At 42.8% G+C, this 19,008-nt stretch overlaps 1 protein-coding gene across 2 annotated transcripts in view; it reads right to left on the reverse strand.

The window, feature by feature from the left end:
• Positions 1-19,008, reverse strand: part of FAM13A (family with sequence similarity 13 member A) — a 183,977-nt gene that overhangs the window by 103,173 nt on the left and 61,796 nt on the right. For both annotated transcript variants that reach the window (XM_073340684.1, XM_073340682.1), the window contains exon 7: positions 3,231-3,403. In XM_073340684.1, coding sequence (XP_073196785.1) covers positions 3,231-3,403 — 173 coding nt within the window. The remainder of the gene's footprint in view (positions 1-3,230; positions 3,404-19,008) is intronic.

The raw sequence follows: 19,008 nt of genomic DNA on the forward strand, positions 1-19,008 counted from the left end.
ACACGTAGCTTCAAACTTGTATGTTAGAGACTTTGGCAGAAGGAGGCCTTTCCTCCTTTGTGACTGAATAAGCTTCACAAACCCTGTTCCTGAAACAAAAAATCCATTTGAACCTCAATCCAAAGCACTTAAGCCACGCAAAACTTTAAGTGCACAATTAATCCCAATGAAGTCAATGGGACCAGTGCTTAAAGTTAAGCACGTGCTTTGCTGGATAAGAGCCTTATGCATGTTCCTCTTTTCTAGCTGGTAGAGCTCTGACAGCCATTTATACCCACGCAGTTTCAAAATGGGAGAAGTCCTGGGAAAATGTGCGCGCGGGCATGCTTATTCACTTTACCCGTTCTTCCACAGGGCCTGGCTTAAAGTTGTGTTTTTCTGCTACTGTATGCAAAGCAGTTTGCCCTTAGCACATAGTTTTAAAGATGATGTAATTCTTGAGAGAACATATATATTAGGTACCTGGCACAGATTGCTGGTACAAACAGTACTCTACCTATTTTGAAAGACAAAATTATCTCTTTTTATACGTACAGAAATACTTCAACCTCAACATAAAATTGTTCTCTATATCAACAGTCAACATGGTGCAGGGCAGGGACTTCAGAAAGGATAAAATACATATTTTATGCACTGCAATATACCTTGACTGCAAACAATACTTTGCATAGTTAAATTTGTAAAGGGAAATCATGCCTCACCAATCTATTAGAATTCTTTGAGAGAGTCAGGAAGCATGTGGACAAGGATAATCCAGCGGATTCAGTGTACTTGGACTTTCAGAAAGTCTTTGAAAAAGGTCCAACACCAAATGCTCTTAAGCAAAGTAAGCAGTCATGGGATAAGAGAGGGTACTCTCGTGGATCAGTAACTGGTTGAAAGATGGGAAACAAAGGAGAGAGGTAAACAGTGGGATCTGTGCCGTGCAAAATATTCATAAATGATTTGGAAAAAGAGGGTGAACAGTGAACAGAAAATACTAAATTACGCAAGATAGTTAAATCCAAAACAGACTGAGAAGAACTCCAAAGGGATCTCACAAAACTGGGTGACTGGGCACCAAAATGGCAGAAGAAATTCAATGTTGATAAATTCAAAGTAATGCACATAGGAAAACATAATCCCAACTATACATACAAAATGAAGGGGTCTAAGTTACCATTCAAGAAAAATCTTACAGTCATGGAGGATAGTTCTCTGAAAACATCTGCTCAAGGTGCAGTGACAGTCAGAAAAACTAACAATATTAGGAACCTTTAGGAAAGGGACAGATAATAAGAGACAAAATATCATATTGCTTCTATGTAAATCCATGGTATATCTGCACCTTGAAGACTGTGTGCGGTTCTGGTCGCCCCATCTCAAAAAAAGTATATTACAAATGAAAAAAGTACAGAGGTGGTCAACAAAAATGACTAGGGGTGTGGAACAGCTTCCGTATGAGGGGAGATTAAAAAGACTGGGACTGTTCAGCTTGGAAAAGAGATGACTGAGGGGGGACATGACTGAGGTCTATAAAATCGTGAATGGTATGGAGAGAAAGTGAATAAGGACGTGTTATTTTAACACAAGAACCAGGGGTCACCCAATTAAATTAATAGGCAGCATGTTTAAAACAAATGTAAGGAAGTTCCTCTTCACACAATGCACAGTCAATCCGTGGAACTCATTGGCAGGGGTTGTACTTTTCTATAAATATTGTACTTACATTTCAGTGTACAGTATATAGAGCAGTATAAACAAATCACTGTGTGAAATATTAGTTTGTACATGTGCATCTGAATATCTGTTTGTACTGATTTCGCTAGTGTTTTTTATGTTGCCTGTTGTAAACCTAGGCAAATATCTAGATGAGTTGATGTACCCCCGGAAGACCTCTGTGTACCCCATGGGTACAGGTACCCCTGGTTGAGAACCACCGCACTACACAACTCATTCGTTCCCAGCGCATCGTCCATCCTGTGTGTGCACGTGCAGACACATACAGATGTAATATATAATGTACATATACACACATTTTTAGTGTGCTCACATTTACCCAGCAGCCTCAGAAACCACTGCACCATATTGACCGTTTTTTTTAATTATTTTAATATTTTGTACTTCCTTCCATTCAAGGGTGACTTTAAAAACTTTAATGAATTTAGCTTCAAAACCTTCCTATAAGCCAAGTAAGTATTATTATCCCATTTTACAAACAGAGAAACTCAGACACAGAAAGATTAAGTCACAAGACTAAAGTCACATAGGAAGCCTGCGGCAAGAGCAACCTTCCTTCAGTTTGTGTGTTCAGTTATTCCAGAAACACATCTACGTTTCTCAACACAGTTTCAAATGTTTAACAGCTTTCTCAACCACATTCCTTTACAAAACAGGCCAGGTTTATATGCATGCAAATTTTTATGGGGAACAAACTTGTGTGTTCTTTTTATATATGCATCTGAATATCTGTTTGCACACAGTACTCCATTTGGACCATGCACGTTTTTAATAATTCAGCCCTATGTGCAAGTGTGCCATAAGAGTAGGCACATGTGCACATGAACATGTGTATAAATGAAGAAAAGAGCTGGATTGCCAGGTAATGGTATATACAGAAAGCAATATGGGATTAAGTTCTACCAGTTAGTGAAATTTATTTCAATATTAAACTTAGCGTAATAAACTGCGAAAAAAGCAAAAATGAACTGATGCCCTTTTATTACAGTATGGCTGAGAAATTTTATTTTTTAAAAGTATTTTTAAGCTACCCTTTTTCCCTCTTCACTGGCTCCCAACAGGAGTGCTTAAAAATTGCCCCCACATGCCTATGAAACATAAAATTGAAGACATCATAAAAACGGCTTAGGTATGTATCCTCTTATTAAGAGTATATTTGAATATTTTCCATAGTTTCCAATTAGTATCTTAGAAATACATTAGTTTTAAATCATGGATGTCTTAAACTGCATTTCAAAGAGCGTCAGGGCATTTGGGAATCTGGGTGAATTATGGTCCCCTTGCTTAGTTAGGCATCTAGCATAATGTTTTATTCCATGCAGATGGTAACATGATGCAGGCCCTATTCAATGTAAAAGGAACTGGCTGCTTTAAGATTAAAATCTGAGCATCAGCAGCATTTACAATACTGATACAAAGCTACACACCTGCTTTCTGTCCTGGCCATATAATAATAGTCCGAATATAAACACATCCACAGATGTATTTTATGAAAAGAAAGGAGCACTAACCTAGAGAAGAATGCAGCACTGTTAATGAAAGAGATTTCATCTGGTAAATCCATTTTCTCCAAACATGCACTACTGTCAGTTAATCGGCGGCTGACCTGAGGAATTCCATCCGACAACTCTGGTTGTGGCAAGAGACGTTCCTGTATAGACCCTTCCCTGATGGACTTTGTGATCTAGAGAAGAAAAAAAAAGAACAAAATGAAAATGAAAGAAGGGCACAGGAACCTTTCCAGCTAATTTGTAGTAGAAAGCCAAGTTAGAATAGCGTATAAATAACAAAGAATGACAGACTGCAAAACATTTGTATAAACCAAACCTTTTACTAGATGAAAACAATTAAAAAAAAAAAAAGACTGAAAAGATGTGTCAGCTGATCATCAAGGAAATTAACCAAAGGAAGGTAATTGCAATCACTGTAAAGTTATTTTCTACATGATGGTAGGATATCATAGATCACTAAAAGACAAATTAATTATTTCTCCTTGAGATGAATAGGAAACAGAGACTGTAAAAGACAGGAAGTACTAGCAATGGAATTAAAATCTGTTAGGGCAGCTCAAACTTCTAACTGCAGTTAATGTCAACACAAACTGCATGACTGCTCCCCAGGATAAATATATCCATAACAATGCTCAAAAGTAGTATGGTTTAATTTTGGACAAAATCTCTCAATGCTGAATTCTGCACTCATGTGTCCATGCAGGACTCCCACTGACTCGGACAGGTGCCAAACACACACATCCAAATGGGAAATTTGGACCGGAAAGGTTAGGAAGTATAAACAGGAGCCGAAAGAAAAATATTTTTACAACACAGGAAAAATATTAGTTCTTGGGGACAGCAACTGATAGAAGTCATGCAGGAATTAGACTTAAAAGGAGGGACAGGATGGATTTTCTTGAAGCAATTACATATGGAACACCTGTTACTTGGGGAGGAAAGAGATTTACATATTTCTGTTGCCAAAACTTTTGCTATGAAGCCACTGTGATGTTTTTGAAATCACCCAGACCTGTAAGGGGTTCTGTCACCGCCTGTCCTGTAACCTTAAGGTGTCTTAATTCTGTGTTGCTATGGCTTGGATCCCTGACACCAGTATTGTGCCCACAAGCACAAGGTCTCACTCTGGCTTTCACCAGCCTAGTTACCTCTTGGAGGGTGACACCAACAGCCTTTGTAGTCCCAAGTCTCCCCATATCTGTGCTCCCCAAGTTCTTAACTACCAAACACTCAGCCAGTTCCCCTCTGGTTCATCACCACTGACGGCGTGAAACCAGCCCCCCCAGTCATCACGTCACTTGTGCTCCCCACACTCCACACAGTTTACACACCAGAATCCTGCTTGGAATAAAAACCAAAAGTTTATTTAATAGAAAAACCACAGATTCAAAGATGAAATAATATAGGGAAGCAAACACATACAAATCACACAAACTAAAAGTCGCACCCTTGGATTTTACACTTCCATAGTAGATAAAATCCTTTTTTCGAATACAAGTTAACTATTGCCTTTGCACAGTTTCCCAGCGTACCTCCTGTCAAAAGGAGGAAACCCAATATTCACACACAGCCTCCTGCCTAGAGGCTGTCCCTCAGTTTCTGGATGGATTTCACTTCAAACCCCTTCCATTTTAAAAGGGGTTGCGGTATTTTTCTTCAGTCATTATTGGTATGAAATGTGAGGAAATTCCCAGCTGAGTCAATGTCTTCACATTAACTCTAATGGTCCCTCACTGTCATTTCCCAGGCTGGATAATGGAGGGGTACTTGAAGTTGGCTTTGTGTAAACATCTGGCTTGGGAGATGCTTCTCCCTTCTTGACTGCTTCACCACCCTACTGTGAGGTGGAGCTAGGGTGAGCAGATGACAAGAACAAAATATCAGGACACAGGGGGGTGGGGGGACAACCACAGACTCACCCCCCTCCCACTGGAACTATGGGGGAAGGAGGATACAAAGCCTGAGGAAGCCACGGGTTGGGGGCGCAGGTCCCCAGCCCCGCCATGGGTCGGGGGTACACGGCCCCCGCTCCAGCCCTGTCAGAAACATACAGCCCCAGCTCCCGACCGCAGCCCTGCCACAAACTACGGGCACAGGGCCCCAGCCGCAGCCCTGCTACTTACCTGGGGGTCGGTTCCCACCCACTGGGAAGCACCTGGCAGGTTCCTCTGGCTCCTAGGGTCAGCAGCGGCCAGCGGGGTCTCCACTCCACGTGCTGCACCTGCCACAAGCACTGGCTCCAGCTGCCATTGGCTGGAAGTGGTGGGGGCAGGACTTAGTTGGGGGCGTGAGTAGCACGCAGCGCCCCAGGATCAGGGTCAGCCAGGGGGGCTCTGCGCCCTGTCCGCACCCGCAGCTCCCACTGGCCACAACGGAGCCAGTGTTTGTGGTAGGTGCAGCAGGCAGAGACCCCGCCCTGGTCGCCCCGTGCCTAGGGGCTGCAGGGTCCTGCTGCCCGCCGTTTCCTGGGAGCCGCCCCAAATAAGCACCGCCGGGATCCCAGGTGACCTCTTACCAGTGTACTCCTCCAGTCCCGAGCCAAAATATCAGGACAAATGGCGTCCCAACCATACATCTGTTGGCACGCAGGACAAACAACTAAATATCGGGACGTCTGGTCACCCTAGGTGGAGCTGAAGCTTCCCCAAAAATTAGAAGTACAGTTTTCTACAAACACAAATACATACATTTATAACCATAGTCTGTGTACATATCTGATAGCCACCATCAAGTACAGAACAGGGTACACTTTCATAAAAGACCTTAATATATTTTATAGTACACTAGCACTGGATACAATTAGTTGATTTAACTGCTTATTTTGCAGGTTTAAACCTTCTGTTCTCCCCTTGGGGTGATTGGACGTTGATTTTTACAGCCACTCCTGTCTGTTCTGAATAATAACAATATATCTCAGACACGGTGGGTGAGCTAATATCTTTTATTGGACCAACTTCTGTTGGTGAGAGAGACAGGCTTTTGAGCTTACTCAGAGCTCTTCTTCAGGCCCTGAAGGTCATTTCACAATGACCTGAAGAAGAGCTCAGTGTAAGCTCGAAAGCTTGTCTCTCTCACCAACAGAAGCTGGTCCAATAAAAGATATTACCTCACCCACCCTGTGTTTCTAATATCCCGGGACCAACACAGCTACAACAACACTGCATAAGATAACCCTGAGGTGATCTAATAGAGATTCTCTGATTTATGAGACAGAATGATAGATGTCTCCGGAAACTGGTTATGAATAGGTTTATAATAATTGCACTCATATCTGATACGTAAGGATCATAATAATTGCAATCATATCTACCTAGTTTCAGGCTTTTGGCCTGTGACTCTCACTGTTGAGGAATTTCTTCAGCTGTCAGAACACTATCCAAAATCTCAGGACCATTGGTGGTGATGCAGCTGCAGGCTGGTATGGAATCGACAGTAGAGGAGCAATGGAGAGGTCCTGTTCCAACAGGAGACAATTCCTACCATCCTCTGGATTCTTTTAAAGGGGGCATGTAACCGAGGAACTTCTTGGTGTCAACTGACAGAGGGCACAGGTGTTTAGGTGGCATATGAGGTCTCTACCAAGAACCAGGAATTCACTGGTCATCCTAGTCATTATGAAATGTACGTATCACTAATATTTATGAAGTTAGGCTATACTGGAAATTAAGTTCTTAAAGCCTTGAAGTTAAAAGTAGATCACCAGGAGGTTCAGGCAGGGGATAGGACATGCTTCTCTCTCTCTGTCTGGTCAACTGTATATTTTGCATTTTGTGTCCCACAATGTAAGCCTGTCTGCAAGTGGAGACAGATACAAATTAAAAGACTGTAAGGTCAACAAGAGAAGGAGGCCACAGGAAAGAACAATGAGTAGAGGTGTCCTGTTTACAAATAATAAGACTGAAGGACTGTTTTGATATATCTGGGATTGCAAAGAGACAGGGGATCTTTCCACTGAAGAGGCAAGGGGACAGTGTGACTTATCTTGTGAACGTGAGACCACAGCCAAGTCTGGCTGTAATACACGGGAAGGATTTGGGTAAGCTTTTGCTCTATGTGACATGACAATAACTATCTAAGTAAGTTCAGGCTCTAGAAAACATGTTATAATTTTATTTTGTATATGTAACCATTTGTTTCCATTAATTCTACTTGCTTCTTCTCAAATCTCACTTCTTTTTTAAACAAAATTCTTCTTTTTATGGTAAATGTATCTATGTGCTGTGTGATGAGCAGAGTGGTGATCCTGAGGAGTAACTGGTAAGCTGGTGTGTACTGGTCCTTTGGAAGTAGTGGATCTGCAAATTCTCTTGAGTGTCCAGTGGAACAGGAGCCAAAAACTCCAGGGCATGCTCAGAATGCTGGAAGGGAGAGGGGGGCATTGGGGTGTACCTATTACTTACCTGCAGAGAGGCAGCCAAGTCTGCAAGGGCTGAGAGGGGAACGCTTGTGTTGCCTCTGGCTGCCGGAGTCCTCCTCACACTAAGGCAGGGAATAGTGAGGTGCCTCATAGAGCATTATTATTTTCCTTATGTAAAATGAAAACCGTCAATGTATTCGAGATGTCAGTGCAAAGAGAAACCGAGGTACACCGGTGCAGGCCTGAGGTCAATGAAAAGGGAAATCTCAGGCTTTCAATTTTCCACTGTAGGCAGGTATAATTTCACGTCATTCGGCCACCATTTCACCACTTGTATGCACAGGCACAAGAGAAGGCCTGAAGCTCGCCTGATCTAAGTTTCTACAGTGGATAAAATAAGGGTATAGATGACCATAAGAAGCATTTACCCTTGTTCCTGCATGAGCATGGGACAGACACTATGGAAACAAAGGAGGAAGGTGGGATTAAGATGAACTGGGAAGAGACAGGCACCTCAGGCTGAGTCACCTTTCCCTGTTCTACCATTTATGTCACATGCACCAGAGACAGAGTGACTTCAGCAACAAATAAACTAAGTGAAATAGCATTTGCTCAGTGTCTCTGGCCTACAGCCTGTAGGCTGCACACCTAGGGTGAAACCCTGGCCTCCCTGAAGGCAATAGGCCTTTTGCCAGGGGTAAATAGGGCCCATTTGTCAATGGGGCCCAGGATTTCACCTTTACAGCCAGATTTTGCCACCGCTCCTCAAGCGGTAGCAATTTTCTATTGAAATCAGTGGGGCTGTGTGCATTGAAGTATGAGCCTCAGAATCTGGCTCTTAGCAGCTCCATACTGCAGTTTGGACTGGTTTGAATGTGACTGGAGGAAACAAAAAGTGAAACTGTGTGTCCTTCTGGGAGATATGGGGGGTGTCTGAAGCCAGCACTGGGGTGTGAGGACTCCAGTTCAATAAGTCTATTGGATACTTTTTTGACAACGTGGAGTGCCTTATTTATCCAGATATCCCTGATGCTACTATAGTTTATGTTGCACAAGGAGATGTATGTATATAGGAGCTGATATAGAGATCATTTGGTTGTGCTGCTTTGAAAGCTATAAACATTGATGACTGAATGAAATATAAAGGATTTACCATTATTAAAAGCCTTAAATAGAACAGAATTTGCTCTGCTGTACTTCAAAGAGCAAGAGGACATGGGCCTGATGCTCCAATCCTGACAAATGCAACAAGCCTTTTGCTTACCCAGACAGCCAGTGGGTTTCAAAGGGGCTCCTCATGCAAAATCATAGTTAAAACTAGAATCAGAGCATTATAAAATAAACACACTTAATTAGCCACTAAACTCATCAAGGGAAGAAGAAATGACCTCTCAGTGGCAATATTTTTTCTTAATGTGGCAAGTGTATTTTTCTTTGAAAGCTGGCACTCCTAGCCTTCACTTTCCTGAGGCTGTGGGGTCTGTTGTCATTGGTTTTATGTTTGTACAGGGCCTAGCACAATGAGGACCAACTTGACTGTGGCCTTTAGGTGCTACCACAGTATAAATGTTAAACAACAACTCCATTCAAGTCACAGCAGCAGAAAACTCCATGCAATTAATAAAATCATAAATTATTTTTAGTATTTTAGTATTTGAATAGAGAGCTTTTCTGCCTCTGTGACTTGAATGGAATTGTTGTTATTCAACATTTATGTGTGAACACACACACACACACACACACTCGTTATTCTGTGCAAACTACAAGGCTCGGTTGTAACTTTAAGGTACAGCTCCATGTTAGAGGCAGCAGGAATTACACTCTCGAAGATGTAAACAATTCTACTATAACACTGTAATGAATAAGGAATAAATGAATAAATAAATGTGTGTGTAAACAGAGCAGACTCACATGCCATGCTAGATATGGGAGTAGTGATCCAAGGCCAGGAAGTAGCAGAAAGTTCCCCTTATGCCCTTAACAAATTGTAGGCAAACTGATTTAAGTACAAGAGCAGTCATGAGATAAGAAGGAAGGGCCTCGAATGAGTAAGCAATCATGGGATAAGAGGGAAGGTCCCCTCATGGATGAGTAACTGGTTAAAACACAGGAAACAAACGAAGAGCAGGAATAAATGGTCAGTTTTCAGAATGGAGAGAAGTTAATAATGGGCTCCCCCAGGGATGTGTACTGGAACCACTGCTGTTCAGCATATTCATAAATGATCTGTAAAAGGGATAAACAGTGAGGTGGCAAAATTTGCAGACAATGCAAAACTACTCAAGATAGTTAAGTCCAAAGCAAACTGTGAAGAGTTACCAAGGGATCTCACAAAACTGGGTGACTGGGCAACAAAATGGGAGATGAAATTCAATGTTGATAAATGCAAATTAATGCACATTGGAAAACATAATCCTAACTATACATACAAAATGATGGCATCTAAATTTGCTGTTACCAGTCAAAAAAAAGAGATCCTGGAGTCACTGTGGATAGTTCTCTGAAAACATCTGCTCAATGTGCAGTGGCAGCCAAAAAAGCTAACAATGTTAGGAACCACTAGAAAATATCATAATGACACTATAAATCTACAGTATGCCCACATCTTGAATACTGCGTGCAGTTCTGGTTGCCCCATCTCAAAAAATATATATTAGAATTGGAAAAGGTACAGAGAAGGGCAACAAAAATGATTACGGGTATGGAACAGTTTCTGTATGAGGCGAGATTAAAAGACTGGGATTTTTTAGCTTAGAAAAGAGACGACTAAGAGGGGATATGATAGAGGTCTATAAAATTGTGAATAGCGTGGAGAAAGTGAATAAGGAAGTGTTATTTACTCCTTCATATAACATAAGAACCAGGGGCAACCCAATGAATTAATCGGCAGCAGGTTTAAAACAAATAAAAGGAAGTACTTCACACAGTGCACAGTCAATCTGTGGAACTCATTGCCAGGGGATGATGTGAAGGCCAAAACTACAACTGGGTTCAAAAAGAATTAGATAAGTTCATTAAGGCTATTCCATCCGTGGTTATTAGCCAAGATGGTCAGGGATGCAACCCCATGCTCTGGGTATCCCTAGCCTCTGATTGCCAGAAGCTGGGAGTGGATGACGAGATGGATCATTCAATGATTGCCTATTCTGTTCATGCTCTCTGAAGCACCTGGCATTGACCATTGATGGACCATAGTATAGTGGGCTAGATGGATCCTTGGTCTGACCCAGTATGGCTGTTCTTATGTTCATGACCAATACCGCCACAGAATATTTCTGCCAGACATTTCATCTGTAGAATCTGCCTCACACAATGCTAGAAAAAGTAATGGAAAGAGAGCCTTTTGGCAAGTCTGCAAAACAAGACACTATGTATCAGACTGAATTTTTAGAGCTGTTCACACCCCTTGGTCTGTAACACCATGACTTATAAATGCTTTGATATCTTGAGGCTTTCCAAATAAAAAACTATTGTTCAGGTTGTGACGTTGCACTCTATATGATTTTATGAAAATATGCTAATGAGTGTGAATATAATTGTAACTGGAATATGCTTCATGCAAAAGGTCTCTTGTAAAGTATCATTACAAAGCTTATAATCTACTGTGTGCGGTCATCCTATTTGTATAAAGGCATCACTTGTATCTGAAACTAGAAATATGAAATACAACTCTGAGGTCCTATTGTAGTTATGCAAACTGTGGGCCATTAATGGTGGTTTGGAATCTTGATGGCTCCCATCAACCAGGACAATTGACTGTGGATGGCTCTGTTTGCAGGCAGGCCCTCCTGTGAGTCAGGCTGCAAGAAATGAAGGCTTGGGTTCTCACAGGACTTGTGATCATGTAACCTGAACTGGAATCCATCTTTAACCTGGTGCTTTTCCACTGAGAAGGAGGGGTGGGAACCCAGAGGGACAAAGGATTCCAGCCTTATGCAAAAGATATATAAGTGGGTGGAACAGAACAAGGGAGGCAGCCATCATGAGAAATCCCCTAGCTACCACCTGAGCTGGAACAAGGACTGTAACAGGGGAAAGGATTGAGCCCAGACTAGGAAGGCGTCCAGTGTATGATAGAAGCTTACTGAAACATCTCTGAGGGTGAGATTTTATCTGTATTCAGTTTTCTTACTGTATTAGGCTTAGACTTGCGTGTTTTATTTTATTTTGCTTGGTAATTCACTTTGTTCTGGTTTCAGAGTAACAGCCGTGTTAGTCTGTATTCGCAAAAAGAAAAGGAGTACTTGTGGCACCTTAGAGACTAACCAATTTATTTGAGCATGAGCTTTCGTGAGCTACAGCTCACTTCATCTGACAATCACTATCAGAGAATAGGTATTCTATTCCAGCACAGCAAAGTTTTACAGCCAAGTTTTGTTTGTTTATTTCTAAACCTCGGGTGTAAAGTTAGTTAAAAACAGAGAGGTTAGAATGACAAAATCCGCAGCTCGACTACAGCTGGAATTAGCCAAATTTCAGGCTGAGGAAAGACAAAGGGAACATGAAAGACAGATAGAACTCATGCGGCTGAAGAAGGAACAAGAAAGGGAGGCAGCGAGAGAAGCAGAACAACACCAAGCGGCTGCTCACAGGAGAGCTATGGAAGCAAGAGACAAAGAACTGGAGGAGAAGGAAAAAGAGAAACAAAGGGTCTGTGTGTCTGTCTATATGCTGGTTTCTGCCGGGGATAGACCAGGAATGGAGTCTTAGAACTTTTAGTAAGTAATCTAGCTGGGTATGTGTTAGATTATGATTTCTTTAAATGGCTGAGAAAAGAATTGTGCTGAATAGAATAACTATTTCTGTCTGTGTATCTTTTTTGTAACTTAAGGTTTTGCCTAGAGGGATTCTCTATGTTTTTGAATCTAATTACCCTGTAAGATATCTACCATCCTGATTTTACAGGGGGGATTTCTTCATTTCTATTTACTTCTATTTTTATTAAAAGTCTTCTTGTAAGAAAACTGAATGCTTTTTCATTGTTCTCAGATCCAAGGGTTTGGGTCTGTGGTCACCTATGCAAATTGGTGAGGCTTTTTATCCAACATTTCCCAGGAAAGGGGGGGTGCAAGTGTTGGGAGGATTGTTCATTGTTCTTAAGATCCAAGGGTCTGGGTCTGTAGTCACCTAGGCACATTGGTGAGGCTTTTTACCAAACTTTGTCCAGGAAGTGGGGTGCAAGGTTTTGGGAAGTATTTTGGGGGGAAAGACGCGTCCAAACAGCTCTTCCCCAGTAACCAGTATTAGTTTGGTGGTGGTGGTGGTAGCGGCCAATCCAAGGACAACGGGTGGAATATTTTGTACCTTGGGGAAGTTTTGACCTAAGCTGGTAAAGATAAGCTTAGGAGGTTTTTCATGCAGGTCCCCACATCTGTACCCTAGAGTTCAGAGTGGGGGAGGAACCTTGACATGGATGAAGTGAGCTGTAGCTCACGAAAGCTCATGCTCAAATAAATTGGTTAGTCTCTAAGGTGCCACAAGTACTCCTTTTCTTTTCACTTTGTTCTGTCTATTACTTGGAACCACTTAAATCCTACTTTTTGAATTTAATAAAATCACTTTTTACTTATTAATTAACCCAGAGTATGTATTAATACCTGGGGGGAGGGGGCAAACAGCTGTGCATATCTCTCTATCAGTGTTATAGAGGGCGAACAATTTATGAGTTTACCCTGTATAAGCTTTACACAGAGTAAGACGGATTTATTTGGGGTTTGGAACCCATTGGGAACTGGGTACTTGGGTGCTGGAGACAGGAACACTGCTTAAGCTGTTTTCAGGTAAGCCTGCAGCTTTTAAGGGACATGGTTCAGACCTTGGTCTGTGTTTGCAGCAGGCAAGTGTGTCTGGCTCAAACAAGGCAAGGTTCTAGAGTCCCAAGCTGGCAGGGAAAATGGGTCTGGGGTAGTCTCAGTGCACCAGTTGCCAGTCCCAAAGGGGTTTCTGTGATCCAACCCGTCACACAGGTGTCCATAGGAGGAAAAAAAATCCTAGTGAATCCTTTTATTTTTCTCTAAAGTTTTTTTCCCCTCTTTCCTGTGTTGGTATTGGGATCACTTATATAATGCTACTGCTACAAGCCAATATCTGTATCACACACAAACTCTGAGGGACAATTATGCTTGTAAAACCAGATTTTAGGCTAGGATTTTCATTGCACAATTACAACACACCAAACCTAATAGCTAAAGGGAGAAAAAAAGGAATGCTTCATTCTCTATTCCATACTATTTGGAACCAAGCAACAAGACAATGTTATAACACAACACCATAGTATTGTGGTTATTTGCTGGACAACAGTTCCCCACTTCCCCTGTGAGACCTCCTCTGCCTGAGGGGAATACCATCTTGCTGCCTCACATGTCATAGTTCTACACACTGGGCTAGCTAGAGCTGGTTAGGAACTGAAATCCAAGGGCTATACAGTGAGAGCTGGTGGGGGTGTGTTACCAATCAGCTCTGTGTTGTTGGGGAACCAGGACGCAGTACCCAGCCTGTCTGACTCACAAAAGACCTTCTCCCCTCCCCCCAGCTCCCCCAGCCTCTGCTTGAACCAAAGCCAATCAGAAGAAAGGCTTACAAAAAGCAATGAAAAGGTAGGGAGAGATGCACCTAAACCCCTCTGGACAAGGATGACAGGATTAAGGAAACTCCCCTAGCCTCATCTGCATCGAAGATGGGACAGAGAGGGATCTCCATTAGCATACAGAATGGAGAACAGAAATTCCAAGGCAAGAACTGCATTGAACTATCGGACCAGAAAAGCAGGAAAGCACTGCATGATGGGGGAATCTCTGCTCCAGATGTTAATGAACCCACACCTGCACACACCCAGCTCAGTAGTTATCAGACCAATTCTAGTAATAAATACTTTATTGGTATCCAAAATACTGAAGATGCCTAATTGCTTCGTGAGCTCCCTCGAAGGAACACCGCCCATAGAAATGATCAGTTCCTATTGTCTAGCCTGAACAAAACAACTTTGGTATACTCTCTTGAGCCATCAGTTTACCCACAAACAAATCTCATGTTCTCCCTTGAACCATTGTTCTTTCCCTACAAAAACCCCTACCCTGCTCAGGTAAGTGCTCTGATGCCTGGATCCAAAATCTGCATCAGTTCCATTGGGACTTCATCTTCTCCTGACTGATCGTGCTGGGGGCTCTGCCCGTCTCCAGCATTCCAGAACCTCAGCCATCACCAATCGACTCAAGCTTCATGGAGTGGTAAGGACCCATCTCTCTCTTTCTCTCTCTAGGTATAGCCTTCTGACCCTGACTTGTGTGATCAGTCACTTTTCTAAACCTGACTTTTATAATCAAATTTAAGTTAGATTTAATATTATAACTGTTTTGTTTGTTTGGCTCTCCTGTGGTTATTACCTGGCAATAAATAACTTCCATGGTTAAGCTGGTTGCTTTTCTCTCTCTCTTCCCCTCTTGGGTGTTTTTTGGCTTCCTCATTCGCTCTGCAGCAACGCTCCTCATGCCTAAGTTAAAGATCCCTGCAGCGTCCAAAAATCCTCTGGGGTTTGCTCATCAAGTGGGTTTCTACCAGAACAATTGTAACGTGAAAGTGGGGATAGGGACATGCTGAACCTGGGGTGTACGAGGGTGGCAGCTTGGAAGTGCTGCTCGACCCAGCCTGCTGAGTCCAGGGGCATATAAGGGGTCAGCTTGAGTGTGCTGATGAACCTGTCCTCTCAGATGCGCTCTGTTATTATGTGTGTATTCATCTGATTCTGGGGCTGGAAGATCCCAGCCCTGGGGAACCTAGGTCCTGCAGGATAGCTCCACTGGGAGGGAACGTGCAGAAGTAGAGCTCCATATGAGAACACAAGTGACACAAGGAGTACATTGACAGAATTACAGAACCCACCCCACCCCCCTCCCCCGAAAAAATGAGCATAACCCAAAGTAACAGGCAAATCTGGTAACAGATGGGAGGGTAAATGTCATGAATCAGAGGTCAGCACTAGTAACCTCTGCCTTCTCATGGTGGGATTAATTGGTCTGCCAGTCCTGGCCTGAACTCCTGCCCATGTATATCTCTGTCCCATCTCTAAAGCTCTCTCTGCAAGGAGCCCCTTCCTCCAGCTCATCAGAGCCACACTGTTGGGCTCCGTAGGGGTCAAGATTTGCTGCAATCCCAAATGTCCCCTTAATTCCTCACAAACAGGACAACACTAGCACGACATGGCAAGTTTGTGCAGGTAACTGTACTCTTAAAAAAAGAAAAGATATCATTCCTCATTAATTACAAATAACTCCTCATGGAGGCAATAGTTTTGCCTCCCTCAGGCTGACCTTTGGACACAGCAGAGTGTTTCTGATTTTTGCTTAAGGCCACTTGCTTTTGCTTTGGGAGATGCCTTAAAAAATTCTGCATGTTCACCATCACATCCACAAAAGTTGTTACCTTCTCTATGCTTTTTATCAACCTCCTGCATTCCCAGCCACCAGTATACAGCAATCCTGGTACAATTAGGAGTTGCTGCAGATTGCACTGGAGAAAAATGGTTGGCTTTTTTTCTGGCACGATGTTAACTGTACCAAATGGGGATGGTCTCCTGTTAGAATTAAAATCAGTGCATAAGCCTCACACCAAGCTGAACCACAGAACAGAAATCCTTCTGAATGAGTAAACAACTTAATGTTGTTTGATGTTAAGAGATACCGATAAATTCAAGGACAGGCCAAACAGCAAGCTTTGTTTAGGGAAAAGTGAAATGCCTAACATCTGTCTGCTGATAACCTTTTCATTGATGAAGCTGAACCTCAAATGACACATGACAAAGACAGGAGTATGCCTGACCCTTTATGCAAAGACTGTGCTACAACTGCTATTAGCTATCCCAGCGGGACAGCAGGACGGTGAGATATGGTTCCCTCTCAAGGGAAGGAGGCTTTCACTGAGGAGAGCACATGCTGCACTATCTTAAGAGGTGGGTCTGTGCAGGAAGGGTACACTGCAGCAGGGAACGTGCTTCCCAAGCATAGGCGCCGACTCTGCCAGCTCCCCCCTCCTTCAGCGCTTCTCCTCCGCCCGCGGCCCCCCCGCCGATCAACTCCTCCCCCTTCCTCCCAGCGCCTCCCACCCGCTGCAATCAGCTGTTTCGCGGCATGCAGGTGCAGGGGAGTGGGAGGTTGAGCACCCCTGGGGCCTGCAGGAAGCCGGCACCTGTGTTCCCAAGTCAGGTAGACAAGACATGCTAACAGAGTGGCTGTGTGGCCCAGGCGGTGGCTCAGGCTAGCCACCTGAGTGCATACCGGGGTGGCAGGTGAGACTGTACTTGGGTGGCTAACCCAAGCCACTGCCCGTGCTGCCATGGACACACTGTAATTTTTAGCGTTCTAGCTCAAGCAGAGCTAGGGCGTGTCTGTGTACATACATTTTACTGTATGTATTATTTAAGACAATAAAAATACCTATATTTTAAATCCAGAGACAGCTGTTTCATGACTTGAAATTGAATTGATTTTGTGCTGAATACACAGATTTTGTGCTCTGGTTCAGGTGCGAGGGGCTGTCCAACAATATGAAAACAAAAAGTCTCTGAGTGAAATTAGCCATCGGATCATGTAGAATTAATACAAGGAAATACCAATTCACACAGACTGGATTCAGCCATTCACTGTCCCAGCAAGGTCACAGAAGTCAGTAACTGTATCTGAACTTTAAGAGAGACTGGATACTTTTATGGCCAATGTAAAAATTTGTATTGAATCACGCTGAAATAAGGATAATTAAATCTCTCCCCTCAAGGCATATACTGACCATTCAGGAAGGCATCCATTTGCAGTCCTCACTGTTAGTATTTCACAACTGGCTAGGTGCACTATGGGGGTTTTTCCATCTTCCTGTGAAGCATTAGACATTGGCCAAGGTCAGAGGAAAGATAACAGATCTTATAGACTAAAGATCTGGTGCAGTATGGCAAATCCTAGCTTTCTGTATTCCTAAAGAGGAGGCTGTGATGCTCCGCAGAGGTACTCAGGGTTGAGAGACACCTCACCATCATCTGCCCTTAGCATAAGGAAATCTTGTCTGTGCCTGCTATGGGTCAACTCACTGAAACCACCAGTCTCCTGGCAACACAAACACTACCTTCCAGGCCCCCACAGGCCTTGCTTTCTCTATCTGGGTCAGCAATAGGCAAGCACCAACCTCTGAGTCCTCCGAGCATTTCCTGTGGCATCCAGCCCCTTATCCACTGGACACTCACAGAATTACCAAACCAGCTGTTCACAAAGGAACACAACGTACCAAGCACTTAGATATATTTATAGTGAAAACAAGGATAAGTTTATTATCAAAGAACAGAGATTCAAGTGATAGCGAATAAGAACATCGGAAATGAATGGTTACATATAAAAACAAAATCATAACATGCTTCTAGAGACTAAACTTAACTAACAAAGTTACCTCCTGTCTAAAGAAGCTTATTGCACCCAAATTTCTCTCCCGAGTTTTCAGTCAAGCCTGGCTGAGACCCCTCTTCCATGAAGCAAACTCAATGTCCATTCACTACTTATGTGAAGGATGATAGGGTCTCTTCTTTGCCCCCCAACTATACTCGATCAAATCTTTGATATGCACCACAAGGTAGGTCCCCTCCACATCCCACTGTTTACTTCCTCCAGTTATTTTTATCTTTCTGAAGTTTTCACAGTCCTTCATTAGCATTCAGTTCAGACTGGTGAGAGGAGACCCAGCATGAAAGTATCCAACATGTAAGCAGATAAAAATTTCTTATCTGACAGAAATCCTGTTTCTTATCTTTGCTGGCACCAGTCCCTAGCCACAGCCATTAAGAACATCATTTTCAGTGTACATAAGTGATGTCTTCCACACCATCGGTACGCATATTTCACAATGATACTGATGCCCAGCATGACACCGGCTCTTCTTGAGACCTCATATGACATTCTTTGGTGAACTAGAATGTATACACTGGAACCAGGAGACCCCTACAGCCCCTATACACCCTCTGTACTCCTGGCCAGTTGGCACTCAGGGTCACAAGGGATTACAAGTATTCCATGAGCGAGGCAGTGAATATATCTAGTTATATCTTCACTGGCACGCAGTAAAGTTGCAGATCCTAATACAGATCATCCTTCTTCACCAAAGACCTTCACTCATCCTCTGAGGGAGGAAAAAAGATACTCCCCAGTATCTTAAGTTATACATCCATGTACAGATATAGTTAGGATAACTCCATAATTATATACATTTAAACAAAGATGAAGTCAGAATAAGGCAATCAAAATAAAGCGGAAATAACATCGGCTAGTTATAGTTTAAAATAGCATACACAAAAATATGCCTTCAGTTAGTATTTCATTATAACAGCACTCTCCTGGTTGCAAAATCAACTACATTCAAAATATGATTTATACAAGTGAAACTGCAATCTTA

Source organism: Lepidochelys kempii, chromosome 4, assembly GCF_965140265.1.
Source record: "Lepidochelys kempii isolate rLepKem1 chromosome 4, rLepKem1.hap2, whole genome shotgun sequence".
Lineage (NCBI taxonomy): Eukaryota > Metazoa > Chordata > Testudines > Cheloniidae > Lepidochelys > Lepidochelys kempii.